Raw genomic sequence first — 12,696 nt, 5'->3', positions numbered from 1 at the left:
AATAGTTAACTTTGACTTTTCTGTCTGATAAAGAATTAATTGGTCTTTAAAAAAAAAACTACTATTGACAGACAGATGCAGCTTCTGTGTTGCATGAAGCGATGGGTTACATCAAATTCTTACAAGATCAGATTCAAGTCCTTTGCTCTCCTTATCTTATCAACCACACTCTTGCAGTAAGTCTTATCTCTCTCTCTCTCTCTAATTGTTATTATTATTTTTATTTTCCGTTCCCTAATGAGAAATACTGACATGTCGGTGATGTCAGGACGGTGGAGTTGTCACCGGAGATGTTATGGCGGCGATGAAAGCGAAAGACTTGAGAAGCAGAGGATTGTGCCTAGTACCTGTCTCATCCACCGTACACGTGGAAAATTCCAACGGCGCTGATTTCTGGTCACCTGCTACGATGGGTCACACTACTACTACGTCACCGTCGACACTGCATCATCAAGGATTTTAAAGACTACTGTCATAGGCTGATTATTATATATATATATTAGTAGCCTTTTATGTTTGTTTTTTTTGGCTGAAGAAGTAACTTATTTAGTAAAAAGTGCTTTACGAAGTTTTCACCCATTCTTGTTTTTTTTTTTGGGGTTATATGGGTGGGGCATAAAAAGGTTGAAAAATCTTTTGTGTTTGTAGAATGAGAAATGAGATTTAGATTGGTCCAAGTTTGTCTCAATTTTTCGTCGATGTCGTCTCAGTCACGTCGAGCAGTGGTGGAACTGAAAGGCTACGCTTTGTTTACTCACTCACCTAAATTGTAGCGATGCCACCAAACCACATCTCTCACAATTGTTAGACGTGCAAAACGTTTGTTTATCTTACTAAACCAACTTAAACGCACTAACAATGATTTTATTCCCAATTATTTTACGTTACGTCCCAACTTCAAACAAAAAATATGAAATAGATTGATTACTATTTATAGTATTGTTTGTGATAGTCTTGTCGATATGCCAACGAGATTCACATATTGCATGCTACTAATAGTTTATAACGTTTTTATTTTAAAACTGAATGTGTTACAAGTTAATTTACTTATTTACAGGATTAGATTGCAAAAACAAACAAAATTTGAGGATATAATTGCAAAATCACAAATTTTTTCAATTTGTGTCTCCGATAGTGTCATTACTTCGCCGGACGGCAAGAGATAATTTTATCACTTTCTCTCTTCCTCTTCACATCTTCAGTCTTCAGTCTTCAGTCGTCACTTCTTTATTCTCTCGTTTGCTCTCTCTTTCTCCCTCTCTGGTGTTCGTCAATGGCGGTGTTTCCTATCGGCTCTCACTTCGCGCCGCCGCATCAGATGACGAAGAGACACGCCCTCTCGACTTCATCTCCTATCTCTCTCTCGACCCGATTGCCACAAAATGTCTCCTTCTCGAAAATATCAGGCTCGGGGCTTTCCAGACATAGCGTTCTCGCTAAAGCCGAGGATAAGATAAAGAGCTCTTCTCCTTCTTCTCTCGATGAACCAATCGATGACGATGAGGTTCGAGTTCCCACGATGCTCTCTTTTACAAAAATTCAATTTTGCCAAGTACCCATCTCCTCTTTTGATTCATTTATTTATAGATTTCGAAATTGGATAAGTTTTAATTTCATATAGTGGTGAACGGAATAGCACTAAAACGGGTTAAGTAATCGATGGTCATTGCTACAGTTAATGAAAGTTTTGTATCTTTGTTATATGATCCACAGGATTTGATGGACTCATCAGGAACATGTGATCCTATATGCTCGGTTGATGAACCTAGTTCAAGTTACTTTGAGGCTAATTACCAACCAAAGACAGATATAATCAAAGCCCTTGCTGTTCTTGCAGCAGCTCTTACAGGAACAGCTGCCATTAATCATTCCTGGGTTGCTGCTAATCAGGTTTGATTCTTTGTTTTTTTTTAATGTTCTGTTGGTTCCAAACTCAAAATGCAGATATAATGGTTATAGTTGTTTTATCTCTGGACAATGTCATGATACAGGATATTGCTATGGCATTGTTGTTCGTAATAGGATACGCTGGAATCATCTTCGAAGAGTCTTTAGCTTTTAATAAAAGTGGAATAGGACTGTTGATGGCTGTGAGTTTGTGGGTTGTGCGGAGCATTGGGGTGAGAATCACATCAATTTCTCTATCTAATCCTTGATGTATATATGATTTATTTATTTTATTAGCGTATTTTGAATTTTTCTTGTGATAGGCTCCTTCAACTGAGATAGCTGTTTTAGATCTTCAACATGCAACAGCTGAAGTTAGTGAAATTGTATTTTTCTTGCTTGGCGCAATGACCATTGTGGAGATAGTTGATGCTCACCAAGGTTTTAAGTTGGTTACAGACAATATCACCACTCGGAAGCCAAAGACACTTTTATGGGTGGTATGTATCTCTCTCTCTCTCTTTTGGAAATTATTCGCTTCAGTCTCCTCTTCTTCGTTTTATTACTCTGGACATTCTCTTTACTCTTAGAGTTGACATGGTGTTGCAGGTCGGCTTCGTGACATTTTTCCTCAGTTCGATTCTAGACAATTTGACCTCTACCATTGTCATGGTTTCTTTATTGAGGAAACTGGTTCCTCAATCAGAATACCGCAAGTATGGAAACCTTTTCTTAGTGCTCCTATAAGTTAGTTTATCTGTTAATTTGTTCACAATGAGAAACATATTTACTCCTTAGATATAGACTTTAAGATTCTCAGGGATTCATATTGGCCATGCCATGATGTAGGTTACTGTAAACTCTGTTTTGTGTTGAGTATTATTATCGAAAAATGTTAGTTGACACGCTCAGTAAACCAATGGCAGACTTCTAGGAGCTGTTGTGGTAATAGCAGCAAATGCAGGAGGAGCATGGACTCCAATTGGTGATGTTACTACAACTATGTTATGGATTCATGGTCAGATATCCACCTTACCGACTATGCTGGTACTCCTTCTCTTCTCAGATAGTCAGTTAATGTTATCACAATACCTCATATTCTTTCTTAAGTGCAAGTTACAGTAAGGAACATCGGATGTTTAGAAGTAGGACTGTATAGTTCAATGAGTTTAGGTTTGGTTGTTTAGTAAGGAGCTTGATTCTGAAAGTGGCGGAGGTTACAGCTTATAACTAAGGTCCCTGCTGTTACGTTTTTGGGGCTGGTCTTAGGTTAACTCTGTATACCAAAGCTAAGAGGTAGACCCTGAAAATGGTCCTTTCTCTGGTGTTTCGGATTTTGGATATAGGAACTTCATGGAATCTGTATTTGTCTCGGAAAGAATAAGAAAGTAAAGTTTGGCATAGGCCCCAGTGGTTAAAGCCTTTGTTGGAGCTTCTTATTGTCATCATAGTACAACAGCTGGTTTTGTTACTCCAACATGCTACTTGGAGTTTGAACTGTATAGACAAAAGTGTTAAAGCATTCACCTATTTGGTCACTAATTTTGATATCTCTGATGGAGGTTAACATACTTTACTTTCAGGACCTTTTTATACCTTCTGCCGTGTCTCTTGCTGTTCCACTAGCCCTCTTGTCCTTAACCAGGTTATAAGTTCTTCTTGCATTCTCAAACAGAACGGGAGACTATGTTGGGCTTCGATTGTCACGTTAATGTTTGCACTGCAGAGACTGATTTATGCAAGTTTCTTTTTCTTCCTCAGTGAGGTAAATGGAAAGGAACAGGATTCTAAAGATGTAATGGCTTCTGAAAAGATGGCTCCAAGAGGAAAGCTAGTTTTTGGAGTTGGCCTTGGAGCGTTGGTATTTGTTCCAGTCTTTAAAGCTCTTACTGGATTGCCTCCTTACATGGGTATCTTGTTGGGTCTTGGAGTTCTTTGGATTTTGACGGATGCCATTCATTACGGTGAATCAGAAAGACAAAAGCTCAAAGTACCTCAGGCCTTATCTCGAATTGACACACAAGGCGCTCTGTTTTTCCTGGGGATTCTTTTATCTGTTAGCAGGTATTAAATGAACTGATCATCTCCAAATTCTAATGTTCCATTACTCTCATTAATTCAAAATATTTTGTGATGTTCTTACTCATTCTTCAGCCTTGAGGCAGCTGGGATCCTCCGAGAGATTGCAAACTACCTTGATGCTAATATACCCAATGTTGAGCTAATCGCAAGTGCTATTGGTGTTGTATCAGCAATCATAGACAATGTTCCATTGGTTGCAGCGACAATGGGGATGTATGATCTCACATCATTCCCTCAAGATTCTGAATTTTGGCAGCTCATTGCATTCTGCGCCGGCACTGGTGGTTCCATGCTTGTCATCGGTTCTGCTGCTGGTGTAGCCTTCATGGGGATGGAGAAAGTTGATTTCTTTTGGTACTTCCGAAAGGTAAGATACATTCTTCTGGCTTTTCTAAGGTTTAACTACACAAACTGAAACTCAATACTTTTGAGGCTATGAGCAAGAAACTTAAGTTTTTGTTTCCTCCATGCAGGTTAGTGGTTTTGCTTTTGCTGGTTATGCTGCTGGTATTGCGGCTTACCTTGCAGTTCATAATCTTCATTTGTCGATCCCAACAACGGTGGCTCAGATCCCATTTCTCCCTGGTTCATAAGCTGCATCAATCTCTGTGTTACTTCTCTTGAGAAAACAAGAACAAAGGCAAAATCTCTGGCTGGCTGCAATAGTAACATATCATTTTGTCGACATGCTCTTTGGAAAATAATCAACTGTGTAACTTGTTTCATATACACTCGATTGTATAATCATTATACAGAATGAATCATCCAATTTGATTATTACCCTTTTTGGGGTTTTATGTGCATCCATGTAAAGTATTAGCCTATAGTTTTAGAAAAACAAACTCTTCAATGGCAGAAATGTCTCCGATTTTCTTCAAAGTTTCTTTGCTTGGTTGTTCATCTACTCCTATTGCCATCACCGCTTGCTTCCCTGGAGCAATTCGACCAACACTCATGAAGCTCACATTCACATTTTCATCTCCTAAGATGCTAGCAACTCTACCAATCATCCCAGGCTGATCAACTTGTCTGCACAGAATCACACTTCCTTCTAAACTCACATCCACACCAAATAACCCCACTTTAGTTAGACTTGGAACCCCTTGTTTCACTCTGCCTTCTACTTTGATCTCACCAGACTCTGATAACGCACTGGCGAATCTTGATTCGACGTTTGCGATCCGAACAGTTATGTATTCAATTGGATTCTCTGGTGAGCCGTCAAGAACCATACGTTCTTCTGAGATTTTGACTCCTCGTTGTTTAGCAACATAATCGGAGTTAACCAGGTTTATGAATACGCTGGAAATGGGTTCAATGAGTCCCTTAATGACCATGGCACGGAGAAGTCTAGTGTCGAGATCATCAGGATCTCTTGAAGAAGCATAAGTCACTTTCACAGCATTCACACCGCTTCCACCAGTTACCAATTGTACAGCTAGCCTCCCAAGCTTCTCAGCGAGCACAACGTACGGTTTCAGCTCCCTCAATACCTGAAAACAGATATAGCCACTGAACAATATCAGAGAATATGCAGGACAAAACATAATCATGAAATATCGCCAAGAACTAGAATAATGAGATTTGATCCTCAATTAAGGACTCTGGTTAAAGTTTGAAATTACCTCTAGTGGAACCATTGGTGCATTGACGGCGGTAGCAGCAAGTTCTCCTCTCAAAGCCCCAATAACAGCTTCTGCGACTTCGATAGCCACTCCTTCCTAGGCGTCAGGTAAAGTTTCAGGAGAGCTGCCTGAGCAACAAAATGCAGTTAAAGGTAAAACGTATATATAGAGTATGTAATACCTGAGCCTCCATGGTACTGGCACCAAGATGAGGCGTGGCAGTAACACTCTCATGTAACACCAACTTGTTGCCTTCAACAGGTGGCTCCACAGTGAAAACATCAAGAGCTGCCTGAGCAACAATACCGGAATCAAGCGCTCTCAAAAGAGCTTCCTCGTCAATAACTCCACCACGAGCAACATTGACAATACGCACTCCTTTCTTCATTCTCGCAAACGTCTCATCATTCAGCAGCTTCGAAGTAGCAGCAGTGAGAGGCAGATGCAAAGAGATAAAGTCTGCAGTTGAAATCGCTACTTCAAAACTAACCAACTCCACACCAATGGCACGTGCACGATCCGCTGGTGCGTAAGGATCATGCGTAATGACATGCATCCCGAGTCCCCTGGCTCGTCTAGCAACCTCTGATCCAACTTTACCAAAACCAAGAACAGCAAGAGTCTTCCCAACAAGTGAAACACCTATATACTTGTTTCTCGTCCACTTGCCTGCAAACAAAACACTCACATCTCTACATTTCACAATCGCAATCACTCAATAGAACATGAAAAAAATTCCAGAATTGAAACTGACCAGCTTTGATAGAAGCATCAGCTTGAGCAACATTCCTAGCCATGGCGGTCAAAAGAGCAATACCGTGCTCAGCAGCAGCGACGGTGTTAGCAGTGGGAGCATTGACAACCAAACAACCATACTCGGTAGCAGCAGCCAAATCAACATTATCAATCCCAACTCCAGCGCGTCCAACAACCTTAAGCCTCCCGCGAGAAGACTCAAACACATCTCTCCCAACTTTAGTACCACTCCTCACGATAAGCGCATCACATAGAGAGATCTTCGTGCAAATCTCCTCGAGACTCAGATCATAAGAGCAATCCACATTAGCGTACTTTTTAAGCAGATCAATCCCCGCTTGACCGAGCTTCTCCGTTACGAGAATCGTCGGCTTCCCTCCTCCTCCTCCTCCGGTACAAGACGTAGTAACGAGGATGATCCGTCGCCTCTGACTGAAGGAAGGAGTAGTGACGAGCCTTGAGGAGAAGATCGATGATAGATTCACAAGTGTCGTCGTCGCCATAGAGATGGCGGGAATCTATAGGGGGGAATGTAAGTAGAGGTGTATGTATCGTCGGGCAACAGAGTAGAGAGAGAGAGAGAGAGATATGGGCATCATCTTCAGGGGGTTGGCTTTTGTGGGGTTTAAGTGTGTTGTTGTGGATTCCCCCATATCCTCACTGCTTGGTTGATTTTTCAAACTTTATATAGAAGAAATCTTATAATTTTTTTTGTTTTGTTTTTGCCTACATACTACAAAATAAAAAAATATATATAATTTTTATAACCAAATTTATTGGTCATTTTTATGTGCAAAGAACCAAATTTATTGATTTTAAAAACTGTAAATCACATTATAATTGTAACCAAATTCATATCAAAATAATTTTAGAATAGACCAAAAAAAACCTTCAAACTGTATTAGATTCATCTTTTTTCGATTCTACTGCAACAATAATGCCATAAAGCATTCGTGTAAAACTAAAAAACACCAAATTGTCTTGGCCAAAACAAAAAAAAAAAAAAGAAAAGAAACCCAAAAATTAAAGAATCTAGAACAGAGCCAACACAGACTAAAGAAGAAGAAATCAGATAAAGAGAAACAGAAAGAAATGAACTAAAATCTGTACTGTGTGTGATTCACTTTTCTCCGCTGCTCTTGTAGCATTACAGTGACGGCTCCTTGATGTGTGTTTTTTTAAAGCTGGCTTGCAGTAATTAGTCTTGTGAACAAATGGTTTTTTTTTTTCACCTGCAGCGGTTGAGTAAAACCACAGTCGAAAAACTAACTCTTTTTTCTTAAACCTTGGAACCAAAACGATTCAATTGTTCAGACTTACACTCTAGTACCTACTGATGTTTTTTCTCTTTGCTTACGGGCATTGGAAACTTTCTTGAGACACTTCGAACGAATTTAGAAGTCGAATTCAGTTTATCATCAATGTGGTCTTGGTATGTCTCATACACTATAGGAAAAGAAAGGCTGAGCAGAACTCCTGCAAGACACATTCATTACAGAGACGTATTAATTACTCGTATCAACCAAGATCATAGACTAATATAACCCACAAGAAAAGGTTAGAAGGCTCACCAATGTAGACAAGAGTGAGAGAGTTGATTAAAGTCCCAACATAGGAGATAACCAACAAGACAAATGAAACCTGTTTCAAAGCAACAAAGCAACGATATGTTAACCGTGCAAATATATCCAGATTAAAAAGGATACAATACAACAAAGGGTTTTGACAAGTTATGAATTAGAGTATAACCTGAAGGAGACGAATCGGACTTCTAGCTATGGTGATATCACTTGCAATTGATAGTACATAATTGATCCAAAGCCGAAGATCATCAGCAGCCTTGATCGCAAACTCCTCAGGGATTTCCATATTCGGAACTGGAGGCAAGGGTCTGAAACATCAAACTTTAACTTATAAGAATAAGTGAATAGACAAACACATGACTCAGATTTCTTACAGCACAGTTTCATTCGATGAAAACTTCCTCTTTCAAATGGTGAAGCAGTAACTTAAAATACATTGAAGGTAGATATTTATGCTAATGCACTCGCTCTATACTAGCAAGAAAATCCAGCAATGCCGCATAAAGGTTTCATCTTTTCTCATAACAAAACGCAGCAAAAAAAAAACAGAAAAAAAACCAGAGATTACCGGTTGAGTACTGTAGCAGATTTAGCCCACAAGAAGAGGATCGCAACAAGAAGAAGCAGAACATTGGAGACGAAAGACAAGAGATTGTATCCAGCTCTCTCGAATAAGAACCAAAACCCAGTAGAAGCAAATAACAAAATCACTGCACCAGTCCGGTTTCTCCATAACAGCAAATCAGCAACTGCAAATTTTTCCAGTACCAAAAACAAAACAAACCCAAAAGATTCAAATTCAAATTTTGCATTTAAGAACACAAGCGTTCACAAGTCGAAAGATTCTTAAATGTCCCTTAAAAAAAACGTCAAATTGATTAAAAAAAAAAAACTTTCCCAAATGCACATAACAATCGAACAAAACCCTAAAACGTAATCGATCAATCCAGCAGTACCCCAAACCAACGTAATAAATCGATTGAATCGAAAGTGAAACTCGAAGAGCCACGACTTCGATAGCCAATTGTAAAGAAAACCAAATTGGGTTAAGATTAATGGAGATGAGAAAGAGATACACACCTGAGCCACCACCAAGAGATTGATGAACCGAAACGGAATCTCCCATGGCGGATCAGTTAGGGTTCCTCCGCATAGAAGTTTGTAAATTGTAAAGGCAAAATGAAATTTTACGAATCGATGTCTTGAGTCGAAAGATTTGCTTGGTGATCGCCGAACAACGCAACTGCTTTGGATGATGAATCGTGCCTCCTCTCTTCGTACATCAAAAAAAGATTTAAAGATTTTTCCTTTACGCTTCGGCGACAAAGTTTTAAGAAATTTTAATTAGTTGTATCAAAAATTAAAAAAGTAATTTTTTGTTTCTTTTTAATTATTAAAGCTTTTGCCTTCTATAATACTTTTAGCCCAAAGTTGGTTGGCAAGTTATAAAGAAGACACCGAAAGATTTCATTTTTAATTTTATTATTTGAACTGAGAGTCATAGTTTAACAACTTTGAATTATCGGACAAATTAAGAGTTGGAGAAAATTATATGCTCATATTTTTGTTTTTTTTTTTTCTTTCTTATGTGACAAACCAATGTATGCAAGTAAACAGAACAGTGAAATTGAAATCACATAAGCATTCGTTTTCTGAACCATTTTTTTAGAAAAAAGACACCAACAAACGTTCGTTGGACCTATAAATAGGCCCATAACATGTATTTAGTACGTTTTAGTTTGTTGCAGCCTCCTCCACGAGGTTACTTCCTGCGACATCAACGACGAATCTGTAACGAACATCGTTCTTGTGAAGCCTCTCAAACGCAGTGTTAAGCTCATCCATCTTCACTACTTCGATCGTCGACGTTAGCCCTTTCTCTTTGCAGAAGGCCAACACTTCCTCTGTTTCTTTGATGCTCCCTATGAAGCTCCCCGATATCACTTTCCTCCCTGTCCAAAATTAATAACATTTCAATTTTAGCTATCTAATTTTCTTGTAACATGATTTAAGCACTCAAGAAAATAGACTGACCAAGAATGACGAGAGGAGTCAAGAACTGGAGAGGAGTGTTGATAACACCCATGAGAATCAGTTTCCCGTCGAGTTTAAGACAAGCTAAGTAAGGCTCGAGAGGGTGAAACACTGGTACGGTGTCGATGATGTAGTCAAGAGAATCTGCGAGTCTTTGCATCTCTTCTGGATCAGAGCTTACTACGTAGTCGTCAGCACCTAGATGCTCCATTGCTTCTTCTTTTTTCTTGTTTGATGAGCTTATCACAGTCACGTGATGTCCCATTGCTTTTGCTATCTTCACACCCATGTGCCCTACTCCACCTAACCCTAGTATCCCTCCTTTCAGCCCACTTGCCATGAGACCAAAATGGCTCAACGGACTGTAGACAGTTACTCCCGCACAGAGCAGCGGTGCAGCCTGTTCCACCGCCATTCCTTCGGGGATCTTCACAACAAACCTTTTGAATTGACCAAAAAAATAGGTTACTTGTGAATAAAGAAGAAACAAATGCTCTATGTTTTCTTGTGAAACAAGAAAGGTGTGTATGTATGTGTGTGCGCTTACTTTTGATTGACGATCATGGTGTCGGCGAAGCCACCTTGAGTTGGTTTTCCGTCGGTGTAGACATCGTTGTAACTCCAGACTCTCTTGTTACAGTACTGCTCAAGGTCTGAGCTGCACGGCTTGCAGCTTCCGCAACATCCGACGATCACACCGACACCGACAACATCTCCTACAGTAAACTTGATCACATCTGATCCCACTTCCACCACCTCACCTACCACCTCGTGCCTGCAAATAAAAAATTACACTTTTAGTTTTTTTTTTACTGGATCGTGCTCGTAGAATTCAACTGCCTTGTTTGCATAATAATTGAAAAGTCTAAATAGTGGAAAAGAGTGAAAGATGTGGTTTACAAAACAAATGTCAGATGTGTAAGTGTGTGACAATAGCACATTCAATTATCTTCAAACAATAATGTCAAGTCAACTTTAGACCAAAAATCCTCTGTCACACGCCACAAATAATCGTTCAAAACATGCATAACATATAACTACAATTAACTCCAAGTTAAAAAGATTTAGTAACCTATAAAAATCTGAAATCATATTATTTATAAATGATATCTAAAAATTGTAATCAATCAATGACTTATTTAAAAAAAAAAAGATAGAAAGAAAATGGGCACCAAGAAAGATTATATTGAAGAAAAAAAAATCAGAATAAAAAAAGGGAGTTAAAGAAGAAATTTACCCAGGAACCATAGGATAATTAGACATTCCAAGATCATTTTTAATCTGATGGATATCAGTATGGCATATTCCACAACATATAACCTTTATATACACATCGTCTGCCCCTGTGCTCCTATTAACAAAATTAATCCAAGATTTTTAAAAAGAAAAAAAAAAGTTCAGATAACTCTTTGAGAGACATATATATATAATCAAAACCATAAAAGTTACATTACATAACAAACGAGAAGAGAAAATAAAAATACCTTAAAGTGTAGGAGTAAGGAGCAAGAACACCAGAAGGATCTCTTGCAGCCCATCCTAAAGCCTTCTTTTCTCCTCCTTCACTTCCCATTTTCTTTTGTTTTCTTTAGTTTCTCCGACTTTTTTTTGTTTGTTTCTATAATGTAATGTTGTGAGACTTATGTGTGTCTATGGAAACATGACTCTAAAGGCAGTCTGTTGACAAATGTTATATACAGAGAAAATGAGGAAATAAATATTTTATAATACCAAAAGAGAGGAGGAAACTTGGGATATTGTTTTAATGTTTTTGGTGGACATGCCTTTTTTAATCAGTAAGCAGCTCGACCAACCAAACCTCTTATCTTTTCTTATTTTTCCAGTAGTACAACCATTATTTGTTATTGTGGTGATAATGTGATATACTTACATTTATGTTATACAACCTTACCTACTACGAGTATCAAGATAGAAAATAATGGAACCAAAGAGAACTATGTATTTTTTTTTTCCAAAATTGATTTAACACGAAACAAAAGAAATATAAATTACATGTCAACTACAACATGTTAATGCTTTTTACTAAATTTTCAACACAAACAAAAAAACGTAGCGTAGTGAGTTTGGTAACTTAGCCAACCTCGAATATAGATATTTTTTTTAATGTAGACCATGACTTGGACATGCATAGAGAGATACATATCCGATACATCTATACAGGGACTGTACAAATTTAATATAGAGCTAGGCTGAGAAAAAAGATACGCATCATCAATTCAGGTGGCTATTCTTGTTGTTTAATGAAGTAAAACATGATTACTAGTTTTTTCGGCCGGTGGCGTTACGGGAAACTTGTTAGCTTAATACTCTTCATAATTTTAAACGTACATTATAAAGTAGTATTTGTTGTGTGTATATTTAAGGGATAATTTTTATTTTATTCTCAAGTGTACTTCTGACTGGAATAAGACGTTTGATCAAAACCATCAAGGAGAGGGGAGTAGGTGATGTACTAAAAAGTGTAGTTGGTAAAAGATTCGACGCTACTCTTTAGATTTTTTTTTTTTCGGTAAACACTTTATTAGATTAAGTTACAGGTTTACAAAGTCCAACAAAGACCAATAAACTTACACAGAAGGAGACTTGACCCTGATATGTTGTTTACAAAACATGATACAACAAACCATGACATAAAACACAAGGGAACATAACTAAGCTTAATAGCTAAAACAAAGGAATTAAAGACCCAAAAGATAAAGAGCACTACT

General features: G+C 38.2%; 5 protein-coding genes across 6 annotated transcripts in view; 2 read left to right on the top strand and 3 right to left on the bottom strand.

Annotated features, from left to right (window-relative positions):
• The window catches only part of LOC104765816 (transcription factor bHLH113), a 2,464-nt gene extending 1,767 nt beyond the window's left edge, over positions 1–697 (top strand). The window contains exons 4-5 of the mRNA XM_010489593.2: positions 72–176; positions 269–697. Of these exons, the coding sequence (XP_010487895.1) occupies positions 72–176; positions 269–463 (300 nt within the window). The 3' untranslated portion in view covers positions 464–697. The remainder of the gene's footprint in view (positions 1–71; positions 177–268) is intronic.
• Positions 1,133–4,774, top strand: LOC109124598 (Na(+)/H(+) antiporter NhaD-like). 2 transcript variants are annotated; one of them, XM_010489590.2, is made up of 10 exons: positions 1,133–1,504; positions 1,714–1,890; positions 1,992–2,120; positions 2,211–2,387; positions 2,497–2,603; positions 2,814–2,934; positions 3,471–3,532; positions 3,649–3,951; positions 4,042–4,336; positions 4,443–4,774. In XM_010489590.2, exons 1-10 carry the CDS (start codon positions 1,274–1,276, stop codon positions 4,560–4,562), a joined length of 1,722 nt encoding a protein of 573 aa, XP_010487892.1. In that variant the 5' UTR covers positions 1,133–1,273; the 3' UTR covers positions 4,563–4,774. The 2 variants fall into 2 exon arrangements, with proteins under 2 accessions (XP_010487892.1, XP_010487891.1); XM_010489589.2 differs by having other exon boundaries at positions 1,144–1,552.
• On the bottom strand, positions 4,671–7,000 carry LOC104765815 (D-3-phosphoglycerate dehydrogenase 3, chloroplastic). The gene is made up of 4 exons (XM_010489591.1): positions 6,349–7,000; positions 5,776–6,263; positions 5,595–5,690; positions 4,671–5,462 (listed from the first exon to the last, which is right to left on the bottom strand). The coding sequence occupies exons 1-4, from the start codon at positions 6,851–6,853 to the stop codon at positions 4,791–4,793; spliced, it is 1,761 nt and encodes a 586-aa protein (XP_010487893.1). The 5' UTR covers positions 6,854–7,000; the 3' UTR covers positions 4,671–4,790.
• Positions 7,667–9,364, bottom strand: LOC104765813 (reticulon-like protein B11). Its single transcript, XM_010489588.2, has 5 exons — positions 9,014–9,364; positions 8,502–8,682; positions 8,100–8,241; positions 7,922–7,991; positions 7,667–7,826 (listed from the first exon to the last, which is right to left on the bottom strand). Exons 1-5 carry the CDS (start codon positions 9,057–9,059, stop codon positions 7,681–7,683), a joined length of 585 nt encoding a protein of 194 aa, XP_010487890.1. The 5' UTR covers positions 9,060–9,364; the 3' UTR covers positions 7,667–7,680.
• Positions 9,523–11,685, bottom strand: LOC104765812 (cinnamyl alcohol dehydrogenase 4-like). The gene is made up of 5 exons (XM_010489587.2): positions 11,452–11,685; positions 11,205–11,318; positions 10,515–10,742; positions 9,968–10,407; positions 9,523–9,885 (listed from the first exon to the last, which is right to left on the bottom strand). The coding sequence occupies exons 1-5, from the start codon at positions 11,538–11,540 to the stop codon at positions 9,668–9,670; spliced, it is 1,089 nt and encodes a 362-aa protein (XP_010487889.1). The 5' UTR covers positions 11,541–11,685; the 3' UTR covers positions 9,523–9,667.

The sequence above is a fragment of the Camelina sativa genome, chromosome 19, assembly GCF_000633955.1.
Source record: "Camelina sativa cultivar DH55 chromosome 19, Cs, whole genome shotgun sequence".
Classification (NCBI taxonomy): domain Eukaryota; kingdom Viridiplantae; phylum Streptophyta; class Magnoliopsida; order Brassicales; family Brassicaceae; genus Camelina; species Camelina sativa.
This window is presented reverse-complemented; position numbering and strand designations above follow the sequence as displayed.

Bases quoted from the DNA above. Each gene is read 5' to 3' on its own strand.
- LOC109124598 (XM_010489589.2), top strand. From the start codon at position 1,274: ATGGCGGTGTTTCCTATCGGCTCTCACTTCGCGCCGCCGCATCAGATG. The intron at 2,121-2,210 runs GTGAGAATCACA...TTCTTGTGATAG, and splicing joins GGGTTGTGCGGAGCATTGGG to GCTCCTTCAACTGAGATAGC. The intron at 3,952-4,041 runs GTATTAAATGAA...CTCATTCTTCAG, and splicing joins ATTCTTTTATCTGTTAGCAG to CCTTGAGGCAGCTGGGATCC.
- LOC104765815 (XM_010489591.1), bottom strand. From the start codon at position 6,853: ATGGCGACGACGACACTTGTGAATCTATCATCGATCTTCTCCTCAAGG. The intron at 6,264-6,348 runs GTCAGTTTCAAT...TTTTGTTTGCAG, and splicing joins TGATGCTTCTATCAAAGCTG to GCAAGTGGACGAGAAACAAG. The intron at 5,691-5,775 runs GTATTACATACT...CCTGACGCCTAG, and splicing joins CCAGTACCATGGAGGCTCAG to GAAGGAGTGGCTATCGAAGT.
- LOC104765813 (XM_010489588.2), bottom strand. From the start codon at position 9,059: ATGGGAGATTCCGTTTCGGTTCATCAATCTCTTGGTGGTGGCTCAG. The intron at 8,242-8,501 runs GTAATCTCTGGT...TTGATGTTTCAG, and splicing joins TCTGCTACAGTACTCAACCG to ACCCTTGCCTCCAGTTCCGA. The intron at 7,992-8,099 runs GTTATACTCTAA...GCTTTGAAACAG, and splicing joins GTCCGATTCGTCTCCTTCAG to GTTTCATTTGTCTTGTTGGT.
- LOC104765812 (XM_010489587.2), bottom strand. From the start codon at position 11,540: ATGGGAAGTGAAGGAGGAGAAAAGAAGGCTTTAGGATGGGCTGCAAGA. The intron at 11,319-11,451 runs GTATTTTTATTT...TTTTGTTAATAG, and splicing joins CCTTACTCCTACACTTTAAG to GAGCACAGGGGCAGACGATG. The intron at 9,886-9,967 runs GTCAGTCTATTT...AATTTTGGACAG, and splicing joins GACTCCTCTCGTCATTCTTG to GGAGGAAAGTGATATCGGGG.